This window comes from Rhinopithecus bieti, unplaced genomic scaffold (assembly GCF_001698545.2).
Source record: "Rhinopithecus bieti isolate Rb0 unplaced genomic scaffold, ASM169854v2 scaffold_2574, whole genome shotgun sequence".
Taxonomy (NCBI): domain Eukaryota; kingdom Metazoa; phylum Chordata; class Mammalia; order Primates; family Cercopithecidae; genus Rhinopithecus; species Rhinopithecus bieti.
This window is the reverse complement of record NW_016804493.1, coordinates 7,227,851-7,244,352: the sequence shown is the minus strand read 5'-3', so window position 1 is coordinate 7,244,352 and position 16,502 is coordinate 7,227,851. Positions and strand designations below refer to the sequence as shown.

General features: G+C 48.6%; 1 protein-coding gene across 2 annotated transcripts; it reads right to left on the bottom strand.

The window, feature by feature from the left end:
* Positions 1 to 415: 415 nt before the first annotated feature.
* MARVELD3 (MARVEL domain containing 3) lies at positions 416 to 15,860 on the bottom strand. 2 transcript variants are annotated; one of them, XM_017868789.1, is made up of 3 exons: positions 15,335 to 15,860; positions 12,600 to 12,733; positions 416 to 1,376 (listed from the first exon to the last, which is right to left on the bottom strand). In XM_017868789.1, the coding sequence occupies exons 1-3, from the start codon at positions 15,793 to 15,795 to the stop codon at positions 739 to 741; spliced, it is 1,233 nt and encodes a 410-aa protein (XP_017724278.1). In that variant the 5' UTR covers positions 15,796 to 15,860; the 3' UTR covers positions 416 to 738. The 2 variants fall into 2 exon arrangements, with proteins under 2 accessions (XP_017724278.1, XP_017724279.1); XM_017868790.1 differs by lacking the exon at positions 416 to 1,376 and adding an exon at positions 5,760 to 7,979.
* Positions 15,861 to 16,502: the final 642 nt, after the last annotated feature.

Here is a 16,502-nt window from a genome sequence, read left to right as displayed (position 1 = left end):
TGAGACAGAGCCTCGCTCTGTTGCCCAGGCTGGAGTGCAGTGACGTGGAGTGGAGTTTGCTCACTGTAACCTCTGCCTCCCAGGTTCAAGTGATTCTTGTGGCTTGGCCTCCTGAGTAGCTGAGATTACAGGTGTTCGCCATCAAGCCCAGCTGATTTTTTTTTTTTTTTTTTTTTTTTTTGAGATGGAGTCTCGCTCTTGTTGCCCAGTCTGGATTGCAATGGTCTTGGCTCACTGCAACCTCTGCCTCCCGGGTTTAAGAGATTCTCCTGCCTCAGCCTCCAGAGTAGCTGGGATTACAGGTGTCCACCACCATGCCCAGCTAATTTTTGTATTTTTAGTAGAGATGGGGTTTCACCATGTTTGCCAGGCTGATTTCAAACTCCTAACTTCAGGTGATCCCCCTGCCTTGGCCTCCTAAAGTGCTAGGATTACAGGCGTGAGCCACCACGCCCAGCATTTTTTTTGTATTTTTAGTAGAGACAGGGTTTCGCTATGTGGGCCAGGCTGGACTCAATCTGCTGACCTCAAGTGATCTGCCCACCGCAGCCTCCCAAAGTGCTGGGATTACAGGCGTGAGCCACCATGCCCAGCCTCAATTATTTAACTTTGCTGCAGTCCAAAGAGAGCATTTGTAAAGTCAAGTGTGTGAAAACCATAGTTGTCTAATGTGGGGTTCTAAAAGACCTGTCTTTTTAAGAGAAACAATGTGGGTTCACACTTAGGTCCCGGAAGATCTCAAAGTGTTCCAGACCACAGGTATTCCGGTGCCTCACTGTAACTTCTGGGCTGTTCTCGGCTGCCTTTGTAGCGCTTCTGTTCTCGGTAGCTACGCAGGGCCAGCATCACGCTGGCGCCGTACATGATCACTAGAAGACAAGCAAAGGTGGCTGCTGCTCCGTCGGTGCCTGCCAGCTGGCAGTTCATCCAGGTGAGACCCCTGCGGGCATAGAGCCTCTCTCTTGTTTTGCAAGTGTCGGTGCTATTGATCTGCAGAGCCACGTGGAGGTAAACACCAATGCCTGTGCAGTAGCCCACTGCCGCTAGGAGGCTGAAGGCGGCCTCCGTGAGGAGCCACTTCCCTGACAACATTGTTAGACTCTTGGCTCCTTGGAGTAAGACGCCCATGGTGAGGACCCCCAACCCCAGAGAAACAGCCACGCCACCATATATCAGGGGCGACCGGAGGATCGTGTATTGCTGGTCCAGCTGCCGAACCTGCTCTAGCTCAGTGCCCTCGAACGGTGAGTAGTAGTTGTTCCCAAAGCCACCGCCACTGGAAAAGCTGGCACTGAATCCGGCAAGGACAAAGTAGGAGGCCACGATGCATATGAGAACCATCCCATTCAAGACCACCTCCACTATCTGCACCACACCTAGGAGAAGAGAGATTCGGGCTTTAACACTGACATTACGCATCCTGGCCAAGCCAGAGACATACCACAGGCCACCTGATTTTAAGGACATGGTCGATTCAATGTCAACATTTTTTTTTTTTTTTTTTTGAGACAGGGTGTTACCCTGTCACCCAGACTGGAGTGCAATGGTGTGATCTCGGCTCACTGCAACCTCCACCTCCTGGCTTCAAGCGATTCTCCTGCCTGAGGCCCCCAAGTAGCTGAAACTACAGGCACACGCCACCATGCCTGGCTAATTTTGTATTTTAGTAGAGACAGGGTTTCACCATGTTGGCCAGGATGGTCTCGAACTCCTGACCTCAAGTGATCCGCCTGCCTTGGCCTTCCAAAGTCCTGGGATTACAGGCGTAAGCCATCTCACCCAGCCTCAACGTCAGTACATTTAATTTGTTTTGCGTTTTGTTTTGTTTTAATCTATGTTTGAAAATCGAAGGACCACTCTGAAAAAATTGGGGCAGTTTCTTAAAAAATGAAGTTTCTTTAAAACTTACCATGTGACCCTGCGTTTATACTAAAGAAACAAAAACTTATGTCCACACAAAAACGTGGACATAAATATTCATTGTAGCTTTATTTATAATAGCCAAATATTGGAAACAACCCCAATGCCCTTCAGTGGGTGACTGGTTACACAAACGGGTACACCCATACCATGGGCTACCCTACTCAGCAATAAAAAGGAACGAACTCCTAGGCTGGGCGCCGTGACTCACGCCTGTAATCACAGCACTTTGGGAGGCCGAGGCGGGCAGATCACTTGAGGTCAGGATTTGGAGACCAGCCATGCCAACATGGTGAAACCCCATCTCTACTAAAAATACAAAAATTAGCCATGTGTGGCAGCACGTGCCTGTAGTTCCAGCTACTCCGGAGGCTGAGGCAGGAGAATTGCTTGAAACCAGGAGGCAGAGGTTTCAGTGAGCCAAGATCATGCTACTGCACTCCAGTCTGGGTGACAAAGTGAGACTCATATCAAAAAAAAAAAAAAAAAAAAAAAAAAAAAGGGAATGAACTTCCCCTGATACATGCAACAACTTGAATGGATCTCAAGGGAATTGTGATGCGTGAAAGAGAATCGATCTTGGCTGGGCGCAATGGCTCATGCCTGTAATCCCAGCACTTTGGGAGGCCAAGGTGGGTAGATTGCCTGAGGTCAGGAGTTCATAACCAGCCTGGCCAACATGGTGAAACCCCATCTCTACTAAAAATACAAAAATTAGCTGGGTGTGGTGGCAGGTGCCTGTATCCCACCCACTCGGGAGGCTGAGGCAGGAGAATCACCTGAACCCGGGAGGCGGAGGTTGTGGTGAGCCAAGATCGTGCCGTTGCACTCCAGCCTGGGACGACAAGAGCGACACTCTGCTCAGAAAGTTACATACCGTGTGATTTTGTGTATGTAACCGTCTCAAAAGGACAAAATTATAGAGAAATCCAGATTGGTGATCAACAGGGGATAGGAATGAGTAGGGATGGGGGAGGGAGGAAGAAGATGGGTGTGACTCTGAAGAGTTAGCACAGGGATGTCCAGGGTGAGGGAACAGTTCTGGATGTTGTTGTGATGCCGCTCACAGAAATCTGCACATGAGATAAAACTGCTTAGAACTAGGAACACATACAAATGTGTGCAGGTAAAAGGGGGAAATCTAAATGAGCTCTGTAGATTACTACTTTCCTGGTCTTGATATTGTACTAGTTATGCAACATACTATCATTAGAGAAAACTGGGTTAAGGGTACACAGGAGTACTCTGCACTGTTTTTGTGACTTCTTGCAAATATATATTTCAAAATTAAAAGTTTCTAAAAAATTGAAATGACATAAGGTATAAACTGAGAAATTTCACTCATATCCAGTCTCTATTGCCAACCACTTTCATTGGTTTCTAATATAATTGTCCAGTGTTCCTTTATGCAAATAAAAAGCATGTTTAAATCTGCATTTCATTCCCTTCCCTGCGTTTTTGCACAAAAGTAAGTGTACCACGTACACTGTTCTGCGTCTTGATTTTTTCATTTACTATATCCTCCAGATGTTTTCAGATCAGCTCCTACAAGAGGAGCCACATTTTGTTAAGTGGCCTTCGACTTCGTTGTATGGATGGATTCATCTATTCAGTGAGGACCTTACTGATGGATACTTGGACTGAAAGGAACCCACAAATGGCACGAGGTAGAGGAAGCCAATGGGCCAACAGACTGAAGATCATCTTGTCCGAGGTGAGCTTTTATTTGTTACTGACAGAGACCCCAAACCCTTCTTAGGTGTCCTTCTGGGAGAGGGTCTCCTGCCATTCCCTTGGCGTTCAGGGATGAGCATGAAGAGAAAAACAAATGAACCGAGAGCAGGACCACCAGGTTCAAATCCCCACTTTTTACTGCCTTGTCATGTTGGCCAAGCCATTCAGTCCTTCTAGGCCTCAGACAATCTGACAAATGAAGCTAAGCCTGCCCATCTTCATCCACAGGGATGTGGGGAGGCTCAAATGAAAGCAGCTGTGTGAGGGGAGGCTCAAATGAAAGCAGCTGTGTGAGGGGAGGCTCAAATGAAAGCAGCTGTGTGATACATCGGTGTTGTGTGGGAAGTTAACAACAAAAAAAGCAAGTATGTGAAAATACTCTAAAAATAAAATATTATACAAATGGATGGTGACGCTACTCAGCAATGTTTCCAAAATGGAAGGGGATTGGTGAGAAACATAAGCAAGAATGGGATAAATGTCAGAAGAGTGTGGCTCCCCAGAAATCAGGACAACCCTCTAACACACTAAGGGGTACCATGATGTTTATAATCACGGCAGTGAAAGACTCTAAAGTACTTAGGCAACAGCTACTCAGCTTGCTAATCCTATCTCCTGCTGGGCCCACACGAATTCCTAGCGGTCCACAGGGACATAGCAGTTGAGGGCTCTGATAGTTGAGAAGCTACATTCCTCTAATTTAAAACTGAAAATAACATCAGACTAAAACTGTCCACTCATCACTTAGGCACGGTAAGCTACTGGTTTACATACATTCTCCCTACAGCAGAGCAAGTGACTTGACCGAGACATCATTCTAATTCATAGGGGTTAGTGGACCCAACACCTTTCTCTCCCTTGGTTTTCCTTCTGCATGGACGTTAACATTTCACCCCCTGAAGGGAAACAGAAATACTCTACTAAAAATGCAGAAGAGTGGGACGTTTTCCTCTGGGACGGACTCGCAACCCAGGCAGCGTCTATCTCTTAGGCTACAATGGAATAAATCTAGATCTTGCCAACCACCCATTGACTGCACCCATTGACAGGAATAATGGTCTTCTGCCATTATTTGTGTTGGGACTGTTGAAGGAATATGGCCAGGGAATATTATCCCAGGTTCCAGTCAGGGTTGGCCTGGCTTAGCTATCAATATCAAGCAGGCTCAAGTATTTCCAAGCGTGCTGTTAGTGCAGAAAGACACACAGGGCAGGGGAAGGGGACAAGGGTGGTGAGCAGAGCTAGCAGTAGTTTATGGTGGGATGGGACAAGTCTCCGGAAAGACAGCAGAGGGTTTGGTAGAGCGAAGCAGAGATCCTGAAACGACATGAGATCTTTGTTGTAAATAATGTCTTTCTGGGTCTGGCATGGTGGCTCACGCCTATGATCCCGGCACTTTGGGAGGCTGAGTTGAGTGGATCACTTGAACCCAGGAGTTCGAGATGAGCCTGGGCAACATGGTGAAACCCCATCTCTTCTAAAAATCAACAAATTAGCCAGGCACAGTGTCACGGGCCTGTAGTTCCAGTGACTTGGGAAGCTAAGGTGGGAGGATAGCTTAAGCCCAGGAGGCAGAGGTTGCAGTAAGCCGAGATCCCGCCACTGCACTCCAGCCTGGGTGACAGAGCCAGATCCTGTCTCAAAAATAAGAAATAAAAAAAATAAAAAAAGTCTTTCTGGGTGAGGCTGTTTTTGTGGCTGATTATTTAATAATCTGCTTAACTATATACCTATACCTGCCTTTGAACTTTTTTTTTTTTTTTTTTTTTTTTTGAGACGGAGTCTCGCTCTGTCGCCCAGGCTGGAGTGCAGTGGCCGGATCTCAGCTCACTGCAAGCTCCGCCTCCCAGGTTCACGCCATTCTCCTGCCTCAGCCTCCCGAGTAGCTGGGACTACAGGCGCCTGCCACCTCGCCCAGCTAATGTTTTGTATTTTTTAGTAGAGACGGGTTTCACCGTGTTAGCCAGGATGGTCTCGATCTCCTAACCTCGTGATCCGCCTGTCTCGGCCTCCCAAAGTGCTGGGATTACAGGCTTGAGCCACCGTGCCTGGCCACCTGCCTTTGAACTTTAAATGTGGTCCTGAAAAAAACTGAGGAGAGCAAATCAACGTTTTTACTTTTATTTTCTAAAATTAATACATGTGCAGTCAAGCCATGCATAAATAAAAAGTCCCCTTCTCTTCAAAAGCAAAACTGTTAATACTTTCTGATGTTATTCTTGAAGAAATTTTCCAATCATATACAAGCATATATATATATATTTCCTTTTCTAAACCCAAACGGAACTCACCTTTTAAATGTGACAAATGGTCTGTGTTTAAAAGAATATGATAAATGTATTGTAAAGAGGACATCAACTTCAAATTAAAATTCTTTGGATTTTTTATTGGATTCACATAAAGCAAAGAACTTATTCACTGGACTGAGAATAGATTGTAATGTTCCATAAGTCATAATTTAATGTGCAATAAGAACCCATGAAGTTGGCCAAAAGTAACACTCTTCTGTTGGGGAAGGTTTTGCATTCTTTTATTCTGGATGGATCCTGAATTCTAGATGTTGGGTTTAATGCTTCACACAATGGCACATTTACAAGAGGTACAAAACACTTATTGAGCTCTCAGGGCCACTGTGAGGGGCTTGCAGAATAGCCTCTTTGCAACCCAGAGAATTAATCTGATTCCTCTTTCCTCAGCCCACGCCTACCTCCAAATTAAATTTTACATGAGTAGTTTCCCAAGAGTCCCCACCTCCTCCATTTGCAGAATTAAGGAAGTGGAAGGACTGGAGAGTTCAGTGTGGAAAAACGTGTGGGCTAATCTGCTTGAGACAGCTGTGTTTAGAAAAATTCAGGCTGAAGTGTGGTCTCATGTCTATGCGGCTCTCCATGAACTTTTTTTTTTCCTGGTATTTTGGCAATAAGGTCTCGGTCTGTTGCTCAGGCTGGAGTGTAGTGGCACAATCATAGTGCACTGCAAACTTGAACTCCTGAGTTCAAGCAATCCTCCCACCTCAGGCTCCGAAAGCTTTGGGATTACAGGTTTGAGCCACTGTGCCTGGGAACTTTGAAGATAAGGTTCATCAAATTCTCTTGGTGACCCTCCTTTTACTGAATGAAGAAGTGCACTCTGTTGTAGCACATGCCTTTTCCGTGTGGCTCTTGGGCTCCGGGTTTTTGCTTTTTTTTTTTTTTTGAGACGGAGTCTCGCTCTGTCGCCCAGGCTGGAGTGCAGTGGCGCAATCTCAGCTTACTGCAACCTCCACCTCCCGGATTCAAGCAATTCTCCCTCCTCCCAAGTAGCTGGGATTACAGGCGCCCGCCACCACACCTCGCTAATTTGTTTTCTATTTTAGTAGAGACGGTGTCTCACCATGTTGGTCAAGCTGGTCTCGAACTCCTGACCTCAAGTGATCCACCCACCTCAGCCTCCCAAAGTGCTGGGATTGCAGATGTGAGCCACTGAGGCCGGCCAATTTTTTGCTTTTTGAAAAATGATTTTGGTTGTTCCCTCACTCACAGAGGACTCCAGAAGCCAGGGTCTGTTGCATCCATGGACACCGCTCCAAGCGACTGGAAGCTCCGCCTACCACACCAACGCTGGCTCGCTGCTTTTCCAGCATTGGAAAGTTCCACAACGAGGGATTCTTAGAAAGACAGTGGCTCAGACTAACTTCCACCACCACTTGCATCTGGCAGAGTGTTTTAGAAACCCTTAAAACTCAAACATTTCTGCTGGCTTCTCTTTAAGCTTCCTGACTTTTCGGTAACCCTTTATGGCCAGGACAGCCCCCAGGGCAAAGACCACAATGCCCAGGGCAGCGAAGATTCCAGCTCCTATATCTGCCCCGTGGAAACTGCAGCCGAAACCACTGTAGCCTTTGCTTTGGTACAGCGCCTGCCTCTCTTGACACACAGGAGAGTTGTAGGCAGCAGAGAGGTAGTGGAAGTAGAAGTACAAGGCCGGGATGTACCCCCCTGAGATAAGCACGTCCAACAAGCCTTCAGTCACCAGCAACAGCGGACAATGCCGCGGGACTTGCAGGACACCCATAGCAATGAAGAGGCAGCAGAGGGCCATGAGGGCTCCACTGCAGGCCATGGCCGCAGTGACCGTGGGCAGCTTTAGCTGGTAGAACTGGACATCCAGCTGCTGGGCTTTCTCCCCGTCAGCACCATCAAAGCCACTGTAAGCTCCTCCGAACTGGTAGTAGTAAATGCCCCCTAAGCTGGTGATGCCCGTGTAGCCCCCTGTGGAACTGTAAGACACAGAGCTGCAGGCCAGGATCAGCAAGTTCAGGAGAACCTCCAGCATTTGGCAGCAGGCTGCAAAAACAGGGTGTTACCATTTTTGAGTGATGCTGTTTGGCACCAGGAGACTCTTCCACCTGAGGCCCACCTTCCGCACAGGGCTCAGACCCCTGTAGGCTTCTGCCCCTGTGGAAGGCCCAAGGCCAAAGCAGCACGATTAAAACTAGAGGGCAGCCGGGCGCGGTGGCTCAAGCCTGTAATCCCAGCACTTTGGGAGGCCGAGACGGGCGGATCACGAGGTCAGGAGATCGAGACCATCCTGGCTAATATGGTGAAACCCCGTCTCTACTACAAAATACAAAAAACTAGCCGGGCGACGAGGCGGGCGCCTGTAGTCCCAGCTACTCGGGAGGCTGAGACAGGAGAATGGCGTGAACCCGGGAGGCGGAGCTTGCAGTGAGCTGAGATCCGGCCACTGCACTCCAGCCTGGGCGGCAGAGCAAGACTCCGTCTCAAAAACAAACAAACAAACAAACAAACAAACTAGAGGGTAGCAGGGAACTATGGTCTCCAGAAATGGTGCCAGAAATACTATGGACTCAGAGGGGTGACTCTCAAAAGAGCAAAGCAGTCTGCCCTGAGAGAGGAACAGGAGGATGGTGGGAGAGATCAGGCCAGTGAGCAGAAACAAAGCCATCCTGGATGGAAGGGCAAGAACATGCCACCTTCCACCACCAGAAAGATGAAACAAGGCCGGGTGTGGTGGCTCACGCCTATAATCCCAGCACATTGGGAAGCCAAGGTGGGAGGATTGCTTGAGCCCAGGAGTTTGAGACCAACCTGGGCAACATAGTGATACCCCATCTCTAATTAAAAAAAAAAAAAGACTGGGTGTGGTGGCTCACGCCTATAATCCCAGCACTTTGGGAGGCCAAGGCAGGTGGATCATTTGAGGTCAGGAGTTTGAGACCAGCCTGGCTAATATGGTGACACCCCATCTTTACTAAAAAATACAAACATTAGCCAGTAGGCTGAGGTAGGATAATCGCTTGAACCTGGGAGGTGGAGGTTATAGTGAGCTGAGATCGTGCCACTGCACTCTAGCCTGGGCGACACTCTGTCTCAAAAAACAAAAACAACAACACAAAAAACTAAACAAGTTATCTCTTTTTTTTTTTGAGACAAGGTCTCACTCTGTCGCCTAGGCTGGAGTACAGTGGCACGATCATGGCTCACTACAGCCTTGACCTCCTAGACTCAAGCAATCGTCCTGCCTCAGCCTCCCACATAGCTAGGACTACAAGTGCATGCTGCTGGACCTAATTTTTGTATTTTTTCGTGGCATAGGTCTTGGTGTGTTGCCTAGGCTGGTCTTGAATTCCTGGCTTCAGGTGATCCTCCTGCCTTGGCCTCCCAAAGTACTGGGATTACAGGTGTGAGCCACGGCACTGGTCATTATCTCCTCTTTATATATGTTTGTGGTGAATACAATTTGTAAGGGGAAAGTTCTCCAAGTCTGAAGAAAATCACAGAGCTTAAAAAATGTAATAATTCAGAAAAAAACCATGGAAGTTATACATCAAAATGTTAACTGTGGTTCATGTATTAGAAATAAGAAAAATTGGCCAGGCCCGATGGCTCACACCTGTAATCCCAACACTTTGGGAGACAGAGGCAGGCAGATCACCTGAGGTCAGGAGTTCGAGGCCAGCCTGGTCAACATGGTGAAACCGTGTCTCTACTAAAAATACAAAAATTAGCCAGGTATGGTGGTGCATGGCTGTAATCTCAGCTACTCAGGAGGCTGAGGCGGAAGAATCTCTTGAACCCAGGAGGCGGAGGTTGCAGTGAGCTGAGATTGTACCACTGTATTCCAGCCTGGGTGACAGAGTGAGACTCTGTCTCAAAAAAAAAGAAACAGAAAAAATTAAGTTAATTAAACCCTTAGTGCTTACTGAATTAAAAAAAAAATTTGTTTTACTGTTCTTAGACTTTAACTCATAAGTATGTCTTAAAGTTTAATGCTGTTTTATTTAGTTCCCTAAAGAGTGTATCTGGGCTGTGATATTTTCCCAGAGCTGCATTTTTCCCGGGCCCTTGGCTTCTTTATCTTGGAAAAGGAAAACTGGCTGCTTTCCTTAAAATCAGCCTTAGTGAAATATAACTTATATGCAACAAAACGATCCACATTAAGCATACAGCTTGATAAGTTTTGACAAATGTATGTACCATGTAACCATGTAAACATAATCAAGACACAGAACATTCTCATTAGCCCAGAAATTTTCCTAGTGATGCTTTGTAGTCAGTCCCTCACTTTCCTTGTCAGCAAACCACTGATCTGCCCTCTCTCGTTAGAATCTAGTTCTGCCTTTTCTACAATATCATATAAATGGAATCGTACAGTTATGTGCTTTTGTGTGTGTGGCTTCTTTTGCTCAACAACATATAAGCTGGGTGCTTCTGAGCTGGAAATTGTACATGCTGCCAACACTGGCCTGTCAACATCCCCCTGATGTTTGATAACCAGATTTTATGCCTGGTTCCAGTTGGTCTATTCATGAAACCAAGCTACACATTGTCTCATTGAAATGATGATGCTCTCTCAAGTGTGATCTTTATACTGTATAATTTTCCCCCAGAATGCAAACAACATTATTGTTTTCTTTCTCTTTTTTTTTCTTTTACACTCTGTCATCATTTTATTTATGAAAGTTATACAGCCAGGCGTGGTGGCTCATGCCTGTAATCCTAACAGTTTGGGAGGCTGAGGTGGGCGGATCACGAGGTCAGGAGTTCAAGACCGGCCTGGCCAACATGGTGAAACCCCGTCTCTACTAAAAATACAACATTTAGCTGGGCATGGTAGCACGCGCTACCTCCCAGCTGCTTGGGAGGCTGAGGCAGGAGAATTGCTTGAACCGGGACCTGGAAGGCAGAGGTTGCAGTGAGCCGAGATCATGGCACTGCATTCCAGCCTGGACTACAGAGCTATACTCTGTCTCAAAAAAAAAAAAAAAAAAAAAAAAGATAGTTATACTTACTTATAATAACAAAAAAAGAAAATGTGGACTTAAGAAAACATGCATGTAACAATCGCCTATAATAACAACCAATTAAAAAAATCACTGTGAATATATTTTTTCCTGAACTTTATGCATACATTCATAATTTTTGTTGTTTGCTCTCAATAAAAAAAACAGTTCTCTGGATATCTTACTGTACTTCTCTGAAGCTCAGGAGCTGTTGACAGAATTACAGGCCATGAGGTTGTACCAATATCTGCAACTAGAGTAATGATCCTTGTACTGATCATCCTTGTAATGAGCCCTTTCCTCAAAGTTCCTATAATCCTATAATCATATGCATCTTTGGAATCACCCCGAGATTACCTTGTCAGGTATGAGCTCCACGAGTTCTCTCCCTTGGGCTGGAACGTTTTCTCCCTTAGTCACAGTAAACCTAGAAACATTTCTCACCAAATCATGTGAACTGTAAGCTCTCACCCAGACAAACCAGATTTTCTTCATTGCTGACAAGGCCAAGACCGCTAGAATGGGGAACCTGGGGACGCCACATTTGGGGTGGATACATGATAGGATGGAAGTGTTTTTCAGACTGTGGGTCCTAAATAAGTATGGTTTTAAAAAATGATTTTGTTTTTAATGAATGGGATAGAAAATATCAGAGTACTTGGTAGATAATAGGGTCAGTATGGTTTCACAACATTTTTGTTTCTGTGTGTGTGTGAACTCAGTCTTAATGTAAAAAAATATATATTTAACAACCTTGTGAATATATTGTGTGTGTGTATATATATATATATATACACATATATATTTTTTTAATTTTTAAATTAATTTTTTTGAGATGGAGTCTGACTGTGTCACCCAGGCTGGAGTGCAGTGACATGATCTCTGCTCACTGCAACCTCCTCCTCCCAGGTTCAAGCAATTCTCCTCCTCACCACGTTAGCCAGGCTGGTCTCAAAGCCCTGACCTCAAGTAATCCACCCACCTTGACCTCCCAGAGTGTTGGGATTACAGGTGTGAGCCACTACGCCGGCCTTTTTTCCTTTTTTTTTTTATCTTAAACTAGAGATGGGGTATTGTTATGTTGCCCAGGTTGGTCTCAAACTTGTGGGCTCAAGAGATCCTCCTTCCTGGGCCTTCCAAAGTGCTGGGATTACAGGCATAAGCCACCATGCATGGCCTCAGTCAATAAAGTTAAAAAGCCACTGATCAAGTGTTGGGCGTCAGATCTTCAAGGAGAACAGGTGCTGCAACTTGGCTGCCCACGCCAGGTGATTTTCCCTCTCTGTTAATTTAGCTGCCTCGCCAGAAAATATCTCCTCTGACAGCTGGCAGCTCATAGCCAGTTCCACCTACGGGCCTCTGCACTTCCACCTGGAGTCTGAAAGCTGCAAACATGGCTGCTTGCCTCTGCAAACCCAGGGCACGTTTAAGGAGAAGCACAGGAAATCTAACAGCTCTTTTGAGGCATTCAACTTTTTTTTTTTTTTTTTTTTTTTTTTTTTTTTTTTTTTTAAGAAAACAAGAACCTCACAGGTACAGAAGTGAAAATGCTAGGAACCCACAAGGGAATGTGCTTAAATTTTTGCTTCACCAGCTCAGACCATCCCTTCCAGAACCACCAGTGAGAGTAAATGATCAAACAGCCTGCAAAACAGCTCACCTCTCCCAGTGCACAAGTATTTGCATTTATGGCATTCCAGGAGTCCTTCTGCCTCTGACTGGTAATATTCCACCTCCTCTCGTCCAGGCCTGGGGGTCGAGGGCAGATATCTCACCGAAGGGGGTTCACTATAACTAAAAAGCATACGCGGCCATTAGGAATCTCTCATTCAATAGTGTTCAGGATTAGAACTCCTGACTCCTTGTGCTGGGCCCAAACATTAAAGACTACACAGAAACAGAAATAGAATTTGTCCCAGTATTTTAAACTCCAGAGAATTCTCTGGTTTAGTGGCCCCACAGGACATCCGAATACTTGGCCCAACTCCGCTAACTAACCACGTGACAGATGCTGTGATGGGTACCCTTAGCACCACCTTTGATGGTTTGTCTGCCACTGGGAGCTGTCTAACCAGGTAGCTGCGAGCTGCCTTCCTGTGCGTGAGTTCTCAGTTCAGCATGCACCAGGACTCTTCAAAACCGGTTTGCATTCACATGACTCCGATGCCCATCACATTATTTCTTCCCCTGCCAACCTTAGCATTTTTTGTCCCTTCTCTCCTCGCTTTATGCAGCACATCCTAGGCTTTGTCTGAGATTCAACAGGGGGCTGCATTCTACTTGCTGGGCTCCCACAGTCTTTCTAGAACATCATGTCTCTCTTAGGTTTGAAATTTTAAAAACTTTTAGCATGCACAGGAGGCCCCTGTTCACCTCTCTACACTCACAACCTTGGGTTCACAGACCCAGCCATAGTGAACTCTCCTCTTCCCCTCAAAAGATGACCGCTTTCCCATGCCTCTGGGTTACTACAGAAGCTATTCTGCTTGCGACACCTTTCCTCTTTCTCCCCAGTCTTGTTTTTTTTTTTTTTTTTTTTTTTTTTTTTGAGATGGAGTCTCACTTTGTTACTCAGGCTGGAGTGCAGTGTAGCAATCTCAGCTCACTGCAACCTCCACCTCCCGAATTCAAGCAGTCCTCCCACCTCCGCCTCCCGAGTAGCTGGGATTACAGGCATGTTCCACCGCGCTCGGGTAATTTTTTTGTATGTTTAGTAGAGATGGGGTTTCGCAATGTTGGCCAGGCTGGTCTTGAACTCCTTACCTTCAATGATCGACCCGCCTCGGCCTCCCAAAGTGCTGGAATTACAGCCGTGAGCCACCACGTCCGCCTCGCACACTGGTTTTTAAAGAAACCTAAAAATGCAGCTCTGAATTCTCCCAGGTCCTGCAGTTGCAGTGCAATGGGCTTTAGTCAGGGAAACAACAGCCGTTTCCCTGGGCGCAGCTTTGACTGTATCTGGGCGCACCCTTTGTCATGCTAGTTGGTTTTAGATAATGTAACATAAACTTAGGATAGGAGCTCTCTCGCTGTGTGGACATAGCAGGGAGAGAGACTGGGCTCAGCCTCCAAGTCCCCGGGAGAGGGGAGCCTGACTCCTCCCCAGAGAAGAGGGCAGGTGTCAAAAATCAGAACACCAGAAGTAGTCGTCACCCTGGACCTGTCTCCTGTTGGAGCCGGCAGTGGCATATCCCGTCTGCTCACAGTTCACCGTGGGGGGCACATTATCTGCGTATTCAATGGATGGAAAAAAAACACCAGGTCCCTAGGAGGGAGTGTGGGGCCCAGGTCCCCTCGTCTTCCCTTCCACCCCCACCTTCCCCTAGCTCAGAGTCTTCCAGTACACCCTGAACCTTTCTCCTTACAAGGGGCTTATGGGAATTCTGTGCGAGGCAGAATTCTGTGCAAAATTTTTTTTTATTAGGAGGGTGGGGTCTCAAGCAGCTGTGGGATTCGAATGACGCTGCCTAGAGAGACCTCACTGGCAAAAGGGAAGACAAACCTGTACCCTTCAGTGGGGAATTTTCCCAGAATTATTTCTTTTTTTAAAATGTGGGGTTCCCCCCCTTTTTTTTTTTTTTTTTTTTTTTTTGAGACAGAGTCTCACTTTGTCGCCCATGCTGTAGTGCAGTGGTAGGATCTTGGCTCACTGCAACCTCCGCCTCCCGGGTTCACGCGATTCTCCTGCCTCAGCCTCCCAAGTAGCTGGGACTACAGGCAACCGCCACTACGCCCGGCTAAGTTTTTGTATTTTTAGTAAAGACGGGGTTTCATCATGTTGGCCAGGCTGGTCTCGAACTCCTGGCCTCAGGTGATCCGCCCGCCTCAGCCTCCCAAAGTGTTGGGATTACAGGCGTGAGCCACCGCGCCGGCCCACCTGTTTTTGAAGGCCCATGTTCCTGGGAGGGGTAACATTAAACTATTAAACTCTTCATTGGGCTTCCCAAGTGGGCGGCCCGGCCACAGGTAAGGGGACTTTGGAGTCGGGAAGGCCTGGCTCTGGAACACGGGACAAGGGTCTGAACCCCAAGGCGCAGTCCTGTGACCATGCGGGGCGGGCCGGGGAGGAGCCTGGGGTGAACCCCACCCGCCTGGTCTCCTCCCACCCCTCCCTCTCCGGCCCCGGGCCTCTTTCTCTTCTCCAGGCCCTCCAGTCCGGCCACTGCTCACACTGGGGGGTTTTGCTTTGTTAATTGGGTTCAGGCCACAAGAAAGGGGAACCTTAAAGTTTTCCTTCCCTGCCAGGTCGCCTCTGAGAGCGCAGAAGGGAGAAACGGCATTTGTTCCTTTAAACGGGCTCCGAGAACGAGAACCCGGGGACGCCAGGGCCTCGTGGGCCGGCCTGGGCCGCAGGTGTCCCCGGCGCGGAGGTCGCAGCGCCCCGGCCCCTCTTACCTTTCGGGTCCGCGGTACCCGGGGCCCCCCTTCCTCTCCGTCTGCGGCAGCTCTGGGACTTCCCAGGGCGCGGGCCCAGGAGGCGCGGCTGAGTCCCAGGTCGGTCCCCGGGCTCCGTCCCGCGTCCTGCTTTGGCGCGGCTTTTCCCAAACTCCGTGTTCACCTGCGCGAGGGCCCGCGTCCCTGTGTCTCTCCCGGCGGGGGCCTCGGTCCGGGTCTCTCTTCCTCTCCCTCTCCCTCTCCCGGTCCCGATCCCGGTTCTGGTCCCTCTCCTCGTCTCTCTCCCGGCCCCGGTCCCGGTCCCTTCGCCGGTTCCCGTTGCTGCTTTGCTCCCTGCGCGTGTCCCCGGGTCGGTCCCGCTGTCGATCGTGGGCGCGGTCTCGGTCCGGGTGGGGGCGCCGTCCCGGGTCCCGCTCTCTCGGCCGGGCCCGGGGCTCGTGAGCCCCCGACGGATCTTCCATGGCCCGGTTCTGTGTCCCCGCCCGGGAGCGACCCGAGGGCAACAACCAACAAGTTTCCTGGGCAGGTGGCCAAACCAGGGGGTGGGGCCGGCACTCACCTGTGCGCGTGCGCGCAAGTGCGGGTGCGCACCTGAGCACGGGCGCCGTCAGGGGGTGCCCTGAGCGCGGCTGGGGCCAGGGCAGGAGGGGTGCCTGTGTGCTGGGTGGGGGCTGGGGTGCTGCTGCTGGAAACCCGGGCGGGGCGACCCATAGCCGCGGCTTTCTGTCCCGAAGTAACCCTTTGGTGACCTCACAAGTTGGGTGGCCTAGGGGAGCCAACTGTGGCCACCTCCCCCGGCTCAACTTACACAGTAACTTGGATTTACCTTCCCAGAACGTACCCATCCTCTCACGCACTCAGCCAGCCATCCATTCATTCACCCACCCACCCACTACCCGCTCATCCACTCACACACCCATCCACCCACTCACCCACCCATCCACCATCCATCCATCCATCCATCCATCCATCCATCCATCCATCCACTCACCCACCCATCCAACCATCCACCTATCCATCCACCCATCCAACCACTCATCCATCCACCCATCTATCCACCTATCCACCTATTCATCCACCCATCCAACCATCCACCCATCCATCCACCTATCCATCCACTCACCCACCCACCCTCCATCCATCCATTCATCCACCCATCCACTCTCAC